Genomic DNA, 14,031 nt, shown 5'->3' on the forward strand with positions numbered 1-14,031 from the left:
TCATGTTGAATTTGCAGCCTGATAGAGATATCTGAACAAAACCAAAAGTACCCATGACAAATTAAGGAAACAAACGTGAAATTCAAATATTAATAAAATCAACAGAAAATCCAATCAAAGATTGAAAGTTATCCACCAAAGCCAAAAGAACTCATTAAAACAACTTCAGAATAAATGTCAACAAAATCAAAAGAAAAATGAGAATCAACATTGAAATCTTTGAATACAAATCATATCTCGAGAAACCCAGATTCATAATTCAAACAATTACTGAAAAAAATGAAAAGGGTCCAAAGGAAAAGTGTCATGAAATGCACTTGCTTCTTGTGATATGAGCTTTCTTATTTTCTTCAATCATCATCTATACTCATTTCAATATCATGATCACACCTCAATCTTTTAGCCTCTCGATCGTCGTCAAAGCAACCATGGCTTGATTCTGATTTATCATCACCAAGGCCTCTTTTAGACTTGATTGCAACATGATCTATAGATGCATCTCCATCGTCACTAACAACAACGGCATCCTTATTCGATGTAGAGGCATAATGAACCATACTTCCATCTACAACCCTGTCATATATTAGGAAAACCCCTGTTTTCTTAACATTGACTCCTGGCCGAGTATATACGTTAACCTCTACTTCGTCACCGGCCTCGAAATCGAACAAAATTTTACCAATAGCCACTTGCCAAATGTGATCTTCAATGTCATGGGCGATTGATAGATAAAATGATTCTGCAAATTCAGTGTGAATGATATTCTTGGTATAATTGATTACTGTAAAGTGTAGAGGGACATAATTGGTAAGATCACCATCTACCATCTTGTCAGGACATAATGAATAAGCAATGCATAGTGTGAACCCTTCAATCATGCGAGGCACTTCAAAAGATACGGAGGGTCCCTCTTCCTTATACGTAAACCAATCAGGAATATCATTGCCAGGAAGACAAATGTTAAAACTATCATCAAATTCACTCGGAATCCATTTCTGTACCATCAAAACCATGATGTATATAAGCAGTACTATGAAAAAAATAAGTATTTAGAGAGATAGAGAGAGAGAGAACCTGTAGGATGCTTTGTTTAAAAGTATTTGTTAAATTGCTGCACCCTACCAATTGAATCTCCCAAATGGACTTCAACAACTTATCCAAGCCTGGAATCTCGACTAATTTATTGCAATTAGGGAGGTGCAACCATTCCATATTTGAGAGATTTGATATATTTGGCATTCTTTCCAATGCCACACAGTGTGATGCCCGCATCTGATTCAAATTTGGTGGTAAATCTGGAATAGACTGAAGCTTTGTGCAATTATCTAAAAAGAGACTTTGAAGCTTCGAAAGACCACCAAGGCTCGATGGTAGGCTACGAAAATGATTGTTTTCTAGATTTAAAGATTCAAGGGAATATAAACTCCCAAGATCTTTAGGGATTGCATCATCTGATAAATTGCAATGACTGAGAGATAATTCTCTTAGTGCGTTCAATCCTTGCAATGAAGCAGGCAATAGATTGACCGACTTTGGACTTTTCCTTGGGGATATCCAAGACGAAAGGAGTGAAGGGAGTGATTTAGATGCCGATCCTTTACACCCACACAACCACAAGCATGTGAGGTTCTTCAATTGTACTATGGTATGTGGCACTTGTCTTATAGCAGTGTTATCTGCAAGAAAAGTTGTCAAGGATTCCATCTCGCCCAACTCATCAGGCAAATTGTCAAATTTAGAATAACCAGAAAGAATGAGAGTTTGAAGAGACTTCAACTTATAGAAACTCCTTGGCAGACTTTCAAGACTTCTGCAATCTTTCAAATTTACCAAAATGAGATTATTAAGATCTCCAACAGACTGGTGAACCTCAAACAAACTCGTACAATCTTTGAGTATTAGTTTCTCAAGATTAGGGAGTCTTGCAAAGTTAGGAGTCCGAGTCAGGTAATGGGAATGACTGAGATTTAGGAATTTCAACTTCTTGAACAGTTGCTGAACAAATGAAAAAAGAAGGGGTACTTACCTTTTCCCCCCATCAACTACCAGCCATTATCAACATGCCCCCATGAACTAACACCTCGACCAAAAGAGAGCATCTTACTACCAACTTTACACACTTTGCCCCCTTCCGTCAAGGAATTCCGTTAACTTGGACTGAATATTCCATTTTTGAGCGTTAATTTTGGTTTAAAGACCAAAATGCCCTCCAACAGTAATTAATAAAAAAAATATTAAAATTAATATGTTTAAAAAAGTTGAGGGCATTTATGTTTTTTTACGAATTAAACTGACGGAAGGGGGCAAAGTGTGTAAAGTTGGTAGTTGGATGCTCTCTTTTGGTTGATGTGTCAGTTCATAGGAGCATGTTGACAATGGCTGGTAGTTGATGAGGAAAAAAGGTAATTACCCCAAAAAAGAAAGAAACAAAAATATTAGCACCTAAAAAGTCAAAACTTATGGCTTAATGGGTATGGGTATAATATACATCGGAATTTTTCCAAACTTGTGTGAGATTGCTATATTGCAAGTCAATTGCAACTAGGTTTCTTGTGTAAAAGTCGTTTGGCAAAAACTGAAGTGGGAATCCATGCCAACGGAGCCACCTTAAGTCTTTGGAAAGATGTTCATAATCTCCAGTGAGTTGTACATGATCAAGTTGGAGTAATCTCAGACTCTGCATCTTTATAAATGCTCTTGTACTGAAACTAACCTTACTTAATTTTGGCAATTTTAAAGTAAGTCCTTCAACTGCTTCTGTTCCCTGCTATGGAAAAAAAATTGTGTGCCACAATTTTAAAGCGGTTAAATTAAAGTTGAGAGTTTTTTATACACTTATGATTAAAGAAAGGGGAAACTTGAATTAAAACTCTATTTGCAAATACCTTCCAAACTTTAAAAGTAACAATCAACCCCCTCAAACTACACAACGCTTTCAGGTTACCCTATCCATTGATTTTTTCTGTTAAATTGAATGAAAAATTCTCAATGTGACCAATTTGGCATGTTCTGAACAGTATAACCCGCATTAGATGTATAAAAATAAAATTATGCCCCTTAAATAATAATAAGAAGAATAATCTACCATAGCCTCTCCTTGCCATGGAGATTCACGGCCTAGCCGTAGGTCACCATGGCCAGAGACCCACAACTTGATTGTGGGTGTAGATGTATGTGCATGACACATTCTATACTTTACATCCAAATTAACAAAACATAAATTTCAATTTAAAGGATGAATTGCAATAATTTAAAGTTTAGAGGTGATTTGAAATTTAGAGGTAAAATATAATTTATCCATTATTTTTATTTTTTTTAATAGAGGAAGTTCTTACCATATGGTTTGCGAATATATGAAGTATATCCTCATGCAACCATAATCTACTCCACTTTCCAGGTATTTTGGGGTATTCTTCACGAACAATTTCTCTTCCCATGTCTCGAACCAAATCATGCATTATGAGCTTGTTTCTCTCACCAATTGAAAGAAGACACCGTTGAATGAGGACACTAATTCCAATATCTGCAAAAAAACCACAGGCATCCAATATTTGTATAACATAGTTTTTGTCCATTCCGATAAAAAAACAAGATATATCAAGGAATATATCCTTTTGAGTACTATCGCTTAGTGCATCAAAGCTTATCCTAAGTTTTGTTTGAATTTGATCATTAGGGATCCTTTTCAATTTCTCCAATGCACTTTTCCAATCCTGCATGCTCCTAGCGAAGAGGAAAGAACCCAAAACTTCAAGAGCTAGTGGTAATCCTCGACAATAAGCAACGACACTTCTTGACAAGTCCATATAATCTTCAGTGGGATGACTACTCCTAAAGGCATGCCAACTAAAGAGCTCCATAGATTCATTTTCACTCATTTCTTTAGCTGTATATACTTCGTCCACTTCAAGTGCCTTTAGCAATTGCTCATCTCTAGTTGTTATAATAATCCTACTTCCTAGGCCAAACCAGTCACGACTTCTAGCTATGGCATTGAGTTGCTCCAACTGGTCTACATCATCAAGTATAACAAGCACCCTTCTATGACGAAGTCTTTCTTGTATTATAGCAATTCCTGTATCAACATTATTGACCTTTATCTTGTCCGTCTTCAAGATATCAGAAAGAAATTGCTTCTGTAATCGAACCAGACCATCAGGGTTCTTAGAAGTTTCCCTAATATTTGCAAGAAAACTCTTGCCTTCAAAACTATGAAAAAATTGGTTATATATGGCTTTAGAAATGGTTGTTTTTCCAATTCCGCCCATTCCCCAAATTCCTACCATGCGGACATCATCGGCTCCGACCCTTAACAATGAAGTGATGTCTTGCACACGAGAATCTATTCCAACTGGGTAGAGTGTGACATATAAGTATATGCTGTTGAGTTCCCTTTAAACCGCTTCAACAATTTTCCTAATAAACTTGGCTTCATGCCTGCAAATTATTTTGGAAGTTAGGTAGAGTCAAATCATACAAGGAAGCATTTGAATATAGTAAATATTTCATGATGACAGATAAAAACTCAGAGCATATTTTGGCCATTATCCCCAAGACACTAGTACTTAAAATACTACTTGGACCAAATTAAAGAAACTAAACTTTAGATACCATACAATTATGTTGCATACGTGAATCTATGTAAACATTTGTGAGTATGAATTTAGTTAGCTGCTAAAATTTCCCTTTCTTTTCATAAAAAAATCTGGACATCAAATCCCAACTAAACCCTGAGACTTAAAAAGAGAAAGGTCTACCTCTTGTCGAATGAAAAAAAGGTGGAAGTATATACATGAATTTGCTGTAGTATAGAATATGAAAAATTCTTTCTGAGATATTTACGTTAACCGAATTTAAATTTGTTAACTTTAACATAGCCTGTCTTGATATTATCTGCATCGATCTATTATTAACGAGTTTTTTGGGAAAATTTGAACATAAACGATCTATCACATTTAGTGTTATTCCTTATTGAAGACAATAGGATTGAGCAATCACTTCTAACACTTTGCAAGGAATACGGTTCCATCCTATTATTATTATTATTATTATTATTATTATTATTATTATTATTATTATTATTATTATTATTTATGTCCATCAAATTAGAAATCTATAGCAGTAAAGTTAAAGATAAAAATATGATTGGGTAGAGCGCACTTACCCGTCTGCAGTATTTTTTAGATCCCACCCGGACAAATTAGCGGCCTCAAACAGAGCTCTCCTCCACCTAATCACCCTGTTTATGTCCGACAAGTACCGCTTTTCATGTTTCAAAAATGCTTGCGCAAAACTACCCGTTTGGTGGCGCACATCCAACGGTTCAACATCGTAGAAGATTGGCAGAACCAGTTGCCTCACCGTTCTTCGGCACTCCATGATCTTCACAAGTTCCTCCAGACACCACCTGGACTCCGCGTAGTTCCTAGAGAAGACAATGACAGAAATTTTGGACCCTTGGATTGCCGACAAGAGTTCGGATGCGAGATCTTCTCCTCTTCGGAGCTCGTTGTCATCTCTGAAGGTATTGATTCCGGCATCTCTGAGAGCGAAGTAGAGGTGGTCGGTGAAATTCTTTCGCGTGTCTTTGCCTCTGAAACTCAAGAAGACGTTGTAGGTCCAGCTGGGATGGGAGGAAGAAGAAGAAGAGAGGAAGGCACTGGCAGCCATTGCCAAAGGAGAATTGGTGAGAAGTGGAAAATGGCGAAGAACGCGGCGTTCACAATGCAGGGTCAACTTCCTAATGCATTATTTATGCCAATATTGGGCGTTGACATTAGTGATCCAACTTGTACGCGTGAACAACTTGGTTCTTTCTGTCTGTTTTTGTCCAGCTTGCTTTCTTTCTTTCTTGTTTGCTTGTCTCTTTTTTTTTTTTTTTTTTTTTTTTTTTTTTTTTTTTTTTTTTTTTTTTTAGTGTGTAAGATCGAAGACAAGTTCCTCTTCCTTTTGTTTGTTTGTTTTTCATGGCTTATGTTAAAGAACCTAAATTCGTAACGGGATAAATTAAGTTTTTAGGGAAAACTTAAACAGTTAAACTGCACAACGCAAGATTAATTTTGATTAATTATTCTCTACCTTTATTCACACCATAACAACTTTTAAATGAAAAATTTATTACATCTCTAAAAAAAATTAGGGTTGAATCATCGATCGTAAAAGTGTTTGCATTTGCTTCCGTAAGTTAAGCGTAATGATTTAAAGTCTTCATCCATTTGGGATTAAGGTTTAATTAAGTTGAGTATGAGCAGCATACAGACAACTGTAGATAATCGTAAAACAATTTTATTGTATGCGTGCTAAGATTACTTAGGGATAGAATAAAATTATATCGATATGTTTATTAACTGATCAATTATAATGTGTTAAAGAGTAATTTTACAAACAAAAATTGAAACAATCCTACCGCTTACAAAAACACTTTTGTTCATTGTTATTTCAACCCGTATTACTTTAGGTATATCTCTACCTCTTTGGCTCCAACTTGATATATCTCTACCTCCTTGATTTAATATAGAATAGATGTGGCCATAAAGCCAGGCTGACATCGATTTCAAGAGTCAAAATCGCAGCACGAATCTTATCACACATTCTGACATTCAATAAAGTTGTTAAGACCACATTCTCTGAGAAACTTCTCATTCAAAGTATCTTTTCTTCTTGTTACTTCAACCCATATAATAGATGTGGCTACAGAGTAAAAAAAATAAAAAATAAAATAAAAAAAATTCCAATTCTGATCAATATGACCGTAAATTCAGGCTTTACATTGGTTTCCAGAGTCAAAAGCGCATCACGAATCCAGCAAATTCGTTGAAAAGAGGGCACCAAAGACAAAACAAACCCGAAAAATCTGAGTAATGCTACAAACTTATAATTCATTTTGAAACTGTTTGATAATAACTTCTACCACATGTACCAAAAAAGCATCTAATAATAATTTCTTCTTTTTTTTTTTTTCTTTTTTTTTTTCTTAACAAAGTTCGATCCAAAGAGTAATTAAGACTACCACATCAGTATTATAAGATAATTATTAGATTCATATTTAGCATTACTCGTAAGTATAATGCATTACTCATTATAACCACCTTATTCTCAATCCTGGTATCCATTTTTCCTCTCTATAGGTCAATGATGGCCTGCAGCCTTTTAGTTTAATTTCAAGTATTTATTTATTTATTTTTGAGTGAATTTTTCAAGTAATTATTTTATTCAAGTGATAATCACTTGAATAGAATATTTCACTAAAAGTTTTGTCAAGCACTTTTTCCTCATGGCTCATGGCCGGTAACAAATAGTTAAAACATAAGCATGGTCGATTGGCAAGATTTCGATTTCTACAATTTTTTATTTTTTTATTTTTTTATGGATGCCCATTTTTGAAAGAAAATTATTGGCACAACAATTTTTATTATAAAATTATTTAAAAATTGGTAAAATAATTAATAGAAATTAATTTCAATGTTTTTTTTATATTAAATGCTTAGAAAAAGAAAGATCATTTAAATATTATTTCAAATAAAAGCTAAAAGAATGAGAGAGCAACGATAAAGTTTATATATATATATCAAAGTAATGTTAAGGGAATTACTTTTGCTTTCTTAGATTTAGAGTACAACTTTTAGTTCGTTGATGTTTTCTTAGTTTAGGTTTGATATTACATATTATTATATTAAGTTGGAATATTTTCTTATAAAAATATTTTTCATTAGGTTTGATATTATCACTTTATATTCTCTATTATTCTATTTTATTGTATGGTTTATTATTCCCTTCCTTAATTAGTTTACGTCTCTCTCTGCTTTCATATATATATATATATTCTCTTAGATATTCTAACATTTGCCCTCTTTCACCAAAGAGGAAAAGAAGAACCTTCCAAGCTAGCGGAGAGAGTAAAACCTCTTTGAATTAGTGATTGAGTTGAGCAGCCGGACAACTCTTCAATGATCAGGATGACCCCTTTGGTGCTTCTTTCTCCTATATATATCCTCCTCAATCAGCACTTCATAGATTATCTTCCATTATCACCCAGTTGACGTAATAATTTCTATAAATCAACATCACCGCCGCAAAACATACAGGCGTGACAACGAAGAAAGATCAAAACAATAACAATCGTAAAAGAGAATCGTTAAGAATATGCAAACTAAGGCATGAATAATTGTGTCAAAAAAGAAACCTCAACACGTGACGATTACAATAGCAGGATATATAGTTGAATTATACAACTTCCGGGTCTTGGTCGTAAAAGAACTCATGCATGTTGAATTTGCAGCCTGATAGAGATATCTGAACAAAACCAAAAGTACCCATGACAAAGGTGAAATTCAAACAGTAATAAAATCAACAGAAAATCAAATCAAAGATTGAAAGTTCTCCACCGAAGCCAAAAGAACTTGTTAAAACAACTTCAGAATAAATGTCAACAAAATTAAAAGAAAAATGAGAATCAACATTGAGATCTTTGAATACAAATAAAATCTCGAGAAACCCAGATTCATAATTCAAACAATTACTGAAAAAAATCAAAAGGGTCCAAAGGAAAAGAGTCATGAAATGCACTTGCTTCTTGTGATATGAGCTTTCTTAATTTCTTCAATCGTCATCTACTCATTTCAGTATCATGATCACACCTCAATCTTTTAGCCTCTCGATCGTCGCCAAAGCAACCACAACTTGATTCTGCTTTAACATCAGGATTATGTTCACACCTCAATCTTTTAGCCTCTCTCGTTCGTTGGAAAACAATGGGTGTTTTCTCTCTCGTTCCTTGGAACAAAATGGGAGGAGTATTTTGTTCTGTTCCTTCGACTAAAATGGGATCCTCGTCTCCGCTCCTGATCATCACCAAGGCCACTTTTAGGCTCGATTGCAACATGATCTATAGATGCATCTCCATCGTCAATAACAACAATGGCATCCTTATTTGATGTAGAGGCATAAGGAAACATATTTCCATCAAAAACCGTGTCGTATGTTAGGAAAACCCCTGTTTTCTTAACATTGACTCTTGGCCCACAATCTACGATAACCTTTACTTGGTCACCGGCCTCCAAATCGAACCAACGTTTAGAAAAATTGGCTTGCCAAATGTGATCTTCAACGCCATGGGTGATTGTTAGATCAAAGTTTGTTGCCTTTTTAGTCTGATTCGTACTCCTGGTATAATTGATTACTGTAATGCATAGAGTGACATAATTGGTAGGATCACGATAAACCATCTTGTCAGGACATAATGAATAAACAAAGCATAGTGTGATCCCTTCAATAATGCGAGGCACTTCAAAAGATACGGAGGGTCCCTCTTCCTTATACGGATACCAATTAGGAATATCACTGCCAAGTATACATCTGCCAAAAATACCACTAAATTCACTCGGTGTACAGTCCTGTACCATCAAAAGCATGATGTATATAAGCAGAACTTTGAAAAAAATACGTATTTTGAGAGAGAGAGAGAGAGAGAGAGAGAGAGAGTGAACCTTTAGGATGCTTTGTTTAAAATTTTTTGTAATTAAACTGCTGCACCCTACCATTTGAATCTCGCAATTGGACTTCAATAACTTATCCAAGCCTGAAATCTCGACTAATTTATTGCAATTAGTGAGCCATAGATGTTCCATATTTGAGAGATTTGATAGATTTGGCATTCTTTCCAATGCCGTGCAGTCTGATGCCCACATCACATTCAAATTTGGTGGTAAATCTGGAATAGATTGAAGCTTTGTGCAATTACTCAAAATTAGAGTTTGAAGCTTCGAAAGACCGCCAAGGCTCGATGGTAGGCTACGAAAATGATTGTTTTTTAGATCTAAAAATTCAAGGGAACATAAACTCCCAAGATCTTTAGGAATAGCATCATCTGATAAATTGCAATCTCTAAGACGTAAATCTCTTAGTGAGTTCAAGCCTCGTAGTGAAGCAGGTAATAGATTCATGACTGACTTGGGACTTTTCCTTGGAGACATCCAAGGCCAAAGAAGTGAAGCGAGTGACTTAGATGGTGATCCTTTACACCCACAAAGTGACAAGTATTTGAGGTTCTTCAGTTGTATTATGGTAGGTGGCACTTGTCTTATAGCAGTGTTATCTGCAAGAAAAGTTGTCAAGGATTCCATCTGCCCCAAATCGTCAGCCAAATTGCCAATTTTAGAACAACCAGAAAGAATGAGAATTTGAAGAGACTTTAACCTATAGAAACTCTTTGGCAGACTTTCGAGACTTTTGCAATCTTTCAAATTTACCAAAACAAGATTATTAAGATCTCCAATAGATTGTTGAACCTCAAACAAACTCCTACAATCTTTGAGTATTAGTTTCTCAAGATTAGGGAGTCTTGCAAAGTTAGGGGTCCGAATCAAGTAATGGGAATGACTGAGATTCAGGAATTTCAACTTCTCGAACAGTTGCTGAACAAATGAGAAAAGACAGAATCAAAAATATTAGCACCTAAAACGTCAAAACTTATGGCTTAATGGTTATGGGTATAATATACCTCGGAATTTTTCCAAACTTGTGTGAGATTGCTATATCGCAAGTCAATCGCGACTAGATTTCTTGAGTAAAATTCGTTTGGCAAATGCTTTAGCGGAAATCCGTGCCAACGGAGCCACCTTAACTCTTTGGAAAGATGTTCATAATCTCCAGTACTGAGGTGTACATGATCAAGTTGGAGTAATCTCAATCTCTGCATCTTTATAAATGCTCTTGTACCGAAATTCACCGTATTTAATCTTGAAAATTTTAAAGTAAGTCCTTCAACTGCTTCTGTTCCCTGCTAAGAAAAACATTTGTGTTGCAATTTTAAACCGGTTATATTAAAGTTGAGAGTATGTTCTTATCAAAAAAGAAAGGGGAAATTAAACTTATCCATCAAACTAACATTATATTTGCAAATACCTTCAAAACTTTAAAAAGTGATAATAAACTCCCTCAAACTACCGTAGTAGCCTCCTTGTGATGGAAATTCACAGCCAAGACGTGGGTCAACATGGCTTGAGATGCACGATCTAGCTACGTGTCTCCATGGCTGAGGGAGGCTGTGGGCCTTTGGGCATGGAGACCCAAGGCCATGGACTCCTCCATGACTAATTGAAAGGTTCTAGATGTACATGCATGACGCATTCTATACTTTCTATTCAAACTAAATGGTAAATTTAACTAAAGGAGCAAATCAAAACAAAAATTTCAATTTAAGAGCAGAATTGCAATATTTAAAGTTTAGAGGTGATTTGAAATAGCTTAATAATTAGAGGGTAAAATATAATTTATCATTTTTTTTTAAATAAAATTATCAAGGAAGTTCTTACCTCATCCTTTTCCAATGCATCAAGTGCATCTTTATGTAGCCATAATCTACTGCACTTTCCCGGTATTTTGGGGCATTCTTCACGAACAATTTCTCTTCCCATATCTCGAAGCAAATCATGCATTATGAGCTTGTTTCTCTCACCAACTGAAAGAAGACACCGCTGAATAAGGACACTAATTCCAATCTCTGCAAAAAAACCACATGCTTCCAATATTTGTATAACATAGCTTTTGTCCATTCCGATAAAGAAACAGGATATATCAAGGAATATATCCTTTAGAGTACTATCACTTAGTGAATCAAAGCTTATTCTAAGCTTTTTTTGAATTTGATCATGAGGAATCCTTTTCAATTTCTCCAATGTGCTTTCCCATTCTTGCATGCTCCTAGAAAATATAAAAGAACCCAAAACTTCAAGAGCTAGTGGTAATCCTCCAGAATAAGCGACGATGCTTCTTGACAAGTCCATATAATCTTCAGAGGGATAACTATTCCTAAAGGCATGCCAACTAAAAAGCTCTAGAGATTCAATTTCACTCATTTCTTTGGTTGTATATACTTCGTCCACTTCAATTGCCTTTAGCAACTGCTCATCTCTAGTTGTTATAATAATCCTACTTCCTGGGCCGAACCAATCGCGACTTCTAGCTATGGCATTGAGTTGCTCCAACTGGTCTACATCATCAAGTATAACAAGTACCTTTCTATGACAAAGTCTTTCTTGTATTGTAACAATTCCTGTATCAACATTATTCACCTTTGTCTTGTTCATCTTCAAGATATCAAAAAGAAGTTGTTTCTGTAATCGAACCAGACCATCAGGTTGCTTAGAAGTTTCCCTAATATTTGCAAGAAAACTCTTACCTTCAAAACTATGAAAAAGTTGGTTATATATGGCTTTAGAAATGGTTGTTTTTCCAATTCCGCCCATTCCCCAAATTCCTACCATGCGGACATCATTGGCTCCAACCCCTAACAATGAGGTGATGTCTTGCACACGAGAATCTACTCCAACTGGGTGGAGTGTGACATATAAGTATGTGCTGTTGAGTTCCTTTGAAACCGCTTCAACAATTTTCCTAATAAACTTGGCTTCATGCCTGCAAATTATTTCGGAACTTAGGTACAGTCAAATCATAAAAGCAAGCATTTGAATATTTCATGATGACAGCTGATAATTAATAGTACTAAGGAACATATTTTGGCCTTTATCCCTAACACACTACTTTGGCCAAATTTGATTTTCTGTAAAAATTTGTGAGTATCAACTTAGTTATTAGCTGCTAAAATTTCCTCCTTTTTTTTTTTTTTTTTTTTTTTTTTTTCATACAGATCTAGACCTCAAATCCCAAATAAACCTTGAGACTTCTAAAGAGAATGGTCTACCTCTTGTTATTTAGCCAATTAAGCATCTATTGGACCAAAAGAACGAATGAAAAGAAGAAAAAAAAAATAGCTGTAGTATAAAATATGAAAAATGCTTTATATTAAACTAATTTAAATTTGTGAACGTTAACTTAACCTGTCTTGATATTCCCTGCACCTATATATTAGCTAGTAATAGCAAAGCTTTGAACATAAACGATCTATCACATTTAGTCGTATTCCTTACCGAAGGCAATAGGATTGAGCAATGGCTTCTAACACATTGCAAGGAATAGAAAGGGTTCCATCAATTTTGAAATCTATAGCAGTGAAGTTAAGGATCTAAAAATGATTGGGTTTGGGTTGAGCGCACTTACCCGTCTGCAGTGTTTCTTAGATCCCATCCGGACAAATTAGCAGCCTCAGACAAAGCTGTCCTCCACGTGCTTACCTTGTCCAACGAGTAACGCTCTTCATGTTTCAAAAATGCTTTCGCAAAAGTACCTGTTTGGTGGCGCACATCCGACGGTTCAACATCGTAGAAGATTGGCAGAGCCAGTTGCCTTACCGTTCTTCGACACTCCATGATCTTCACAAGTTCTTCCAGGCACCACTTGGACTCAGCGTAGTTCCTAGAGAAGACAATGACAGAAATTTTGGACCCTTGGATTGCCGACAAGAGTTCGGATGCGATATCTTCTCCGCTTCGGAGCTTGTCATCATCTCTGAAGGTGTTGATTCCGGCATCTCTTAGAGCCAAGTAGAGGTGATCGGTGAAGCTCTTGCGCGTGTCTTCGCCTCTGAAACTCAAGAAGACATCGTAGGTCCAGCTGGGATGGGAGGAAGAAGAGGAAGAGAGGAAGGCACTGGCAGCCATGGCCAAAGGAGAGTTGGTGATCAGAAGTGGGAAATGGCGAAGGACACGGAGTTCACAATGCAGGGTCAACTTCCAAATGCATTATTTATGATCAACTTGTACGCGTGAACAACTTGTTCTTTGCGCGTACGATTTGTTCTTTGGGCGTGGAAAATTGGTGATCAAACTTGTACGCGTGAACAACTTGTTCTTTAGTATATCACAAAGGGAAACGGAAGTCAAACTTCTGTTTTTGTTTTTTGTGTAAGAAGACAAGTTCCTCTTCCTTTCGTTTTTTGAAAATTAAAAAACGGAAGTCAAATTAGACTTGGTCCATGATGTTTTTGCGTGGCCATGGATCTGTGCCAAGTTTCAGACGAAGTACTTCTCACGGAATGAAGGTGCATGTATATGTCAATTGTCAATAATGCAAATTAAATTATGTAAAAACTTTACAAAACCTTCCTAAACTTTCATTCGATTTAAAACTATCTTA

At 35.7% G+C, this 14,031-nt stretch overlaps 2 protein-coding genes and 1 pseudogene across 4 annotated transcripts; all 3 read right to left on the bottom strand.

Moving 5' to 3' along the window:
- Window positions 1–971: 971 nt before the first annotated feature.
- Window positions 972–2,022, bottom strand: LOC133860340 (disease resistance protein RPV1-like; the record flags this gene model as incomplete). Its single annotated transcript, XM_062295965.1, has 1 exon — window positions 972–2,022. A coding segment is annotated over one exon (1,044 nt), but the record flags the coding sequence as incomplete, so codon positions are not given.
- LOC133861524 (disease resistance protein RUN1-like) lies at window positions 1,912–5,778 on the bottom strand (annotated as a pseudogene).
- A 2,598-nt stretch (window positions 5,779–8,376) lies between these two features.
- On the bottom strand, window positions 8,377–13,683 carry LOC133861529 (disease resistance protein RPV1-like). Of its 3 annotated transcripts, XM_062297317.1 has the most exons (5): window positions 13,057–13,683; window positions 11,313–12,414; window positions 10,499–10,780; window positions 9,486–10,412; window positions 8,377–9,392 (listed from the first exon to the last, which is right to left on the bottom strand). In XM_062297317.1, the coding sequence occupies exons 1-5, from the start codon at window positions 13,554–13,556 to the stop codon at window positions 8,724–8,726; spliced, it is 3,480 nt and encodes a 1,159-aa protein (XP_062153301.1). In that variant the 5' UTR covers window positions 13,557–13,683; the 3' UTR covers window positions 8,377–8,723. The 3 variants fall into 3 exon arrangements, with proteins under 3 accessions (XP_062153301.1, XP_062153299.1, XP_062153300.1); XM_062297315.1 differs by having other exon boundaries at window positions 8,377–10,412; XM_062297316.1 differs by having other exon boundaries at window positions 8,377–10,412; window positions 10,499–10,777; window positions 13,057–13,681.
- Window positions 13,684–14,031: the final 348 nt, after the last annotated feature.

This window comes from Alnus glutinosa, chromosome 2 (genome assembly GCF_958979055.1).
Source record: "Alnus glutinosa chromosome 2, dhAlnGlut1.1, whole genome shotgun sequence".
NCBI lineage: Eukaryota > Viridiplantae > Streptophyta > Magnoliopsida > Fagales > Betulaceae > Alnus > Alnus glutinosa.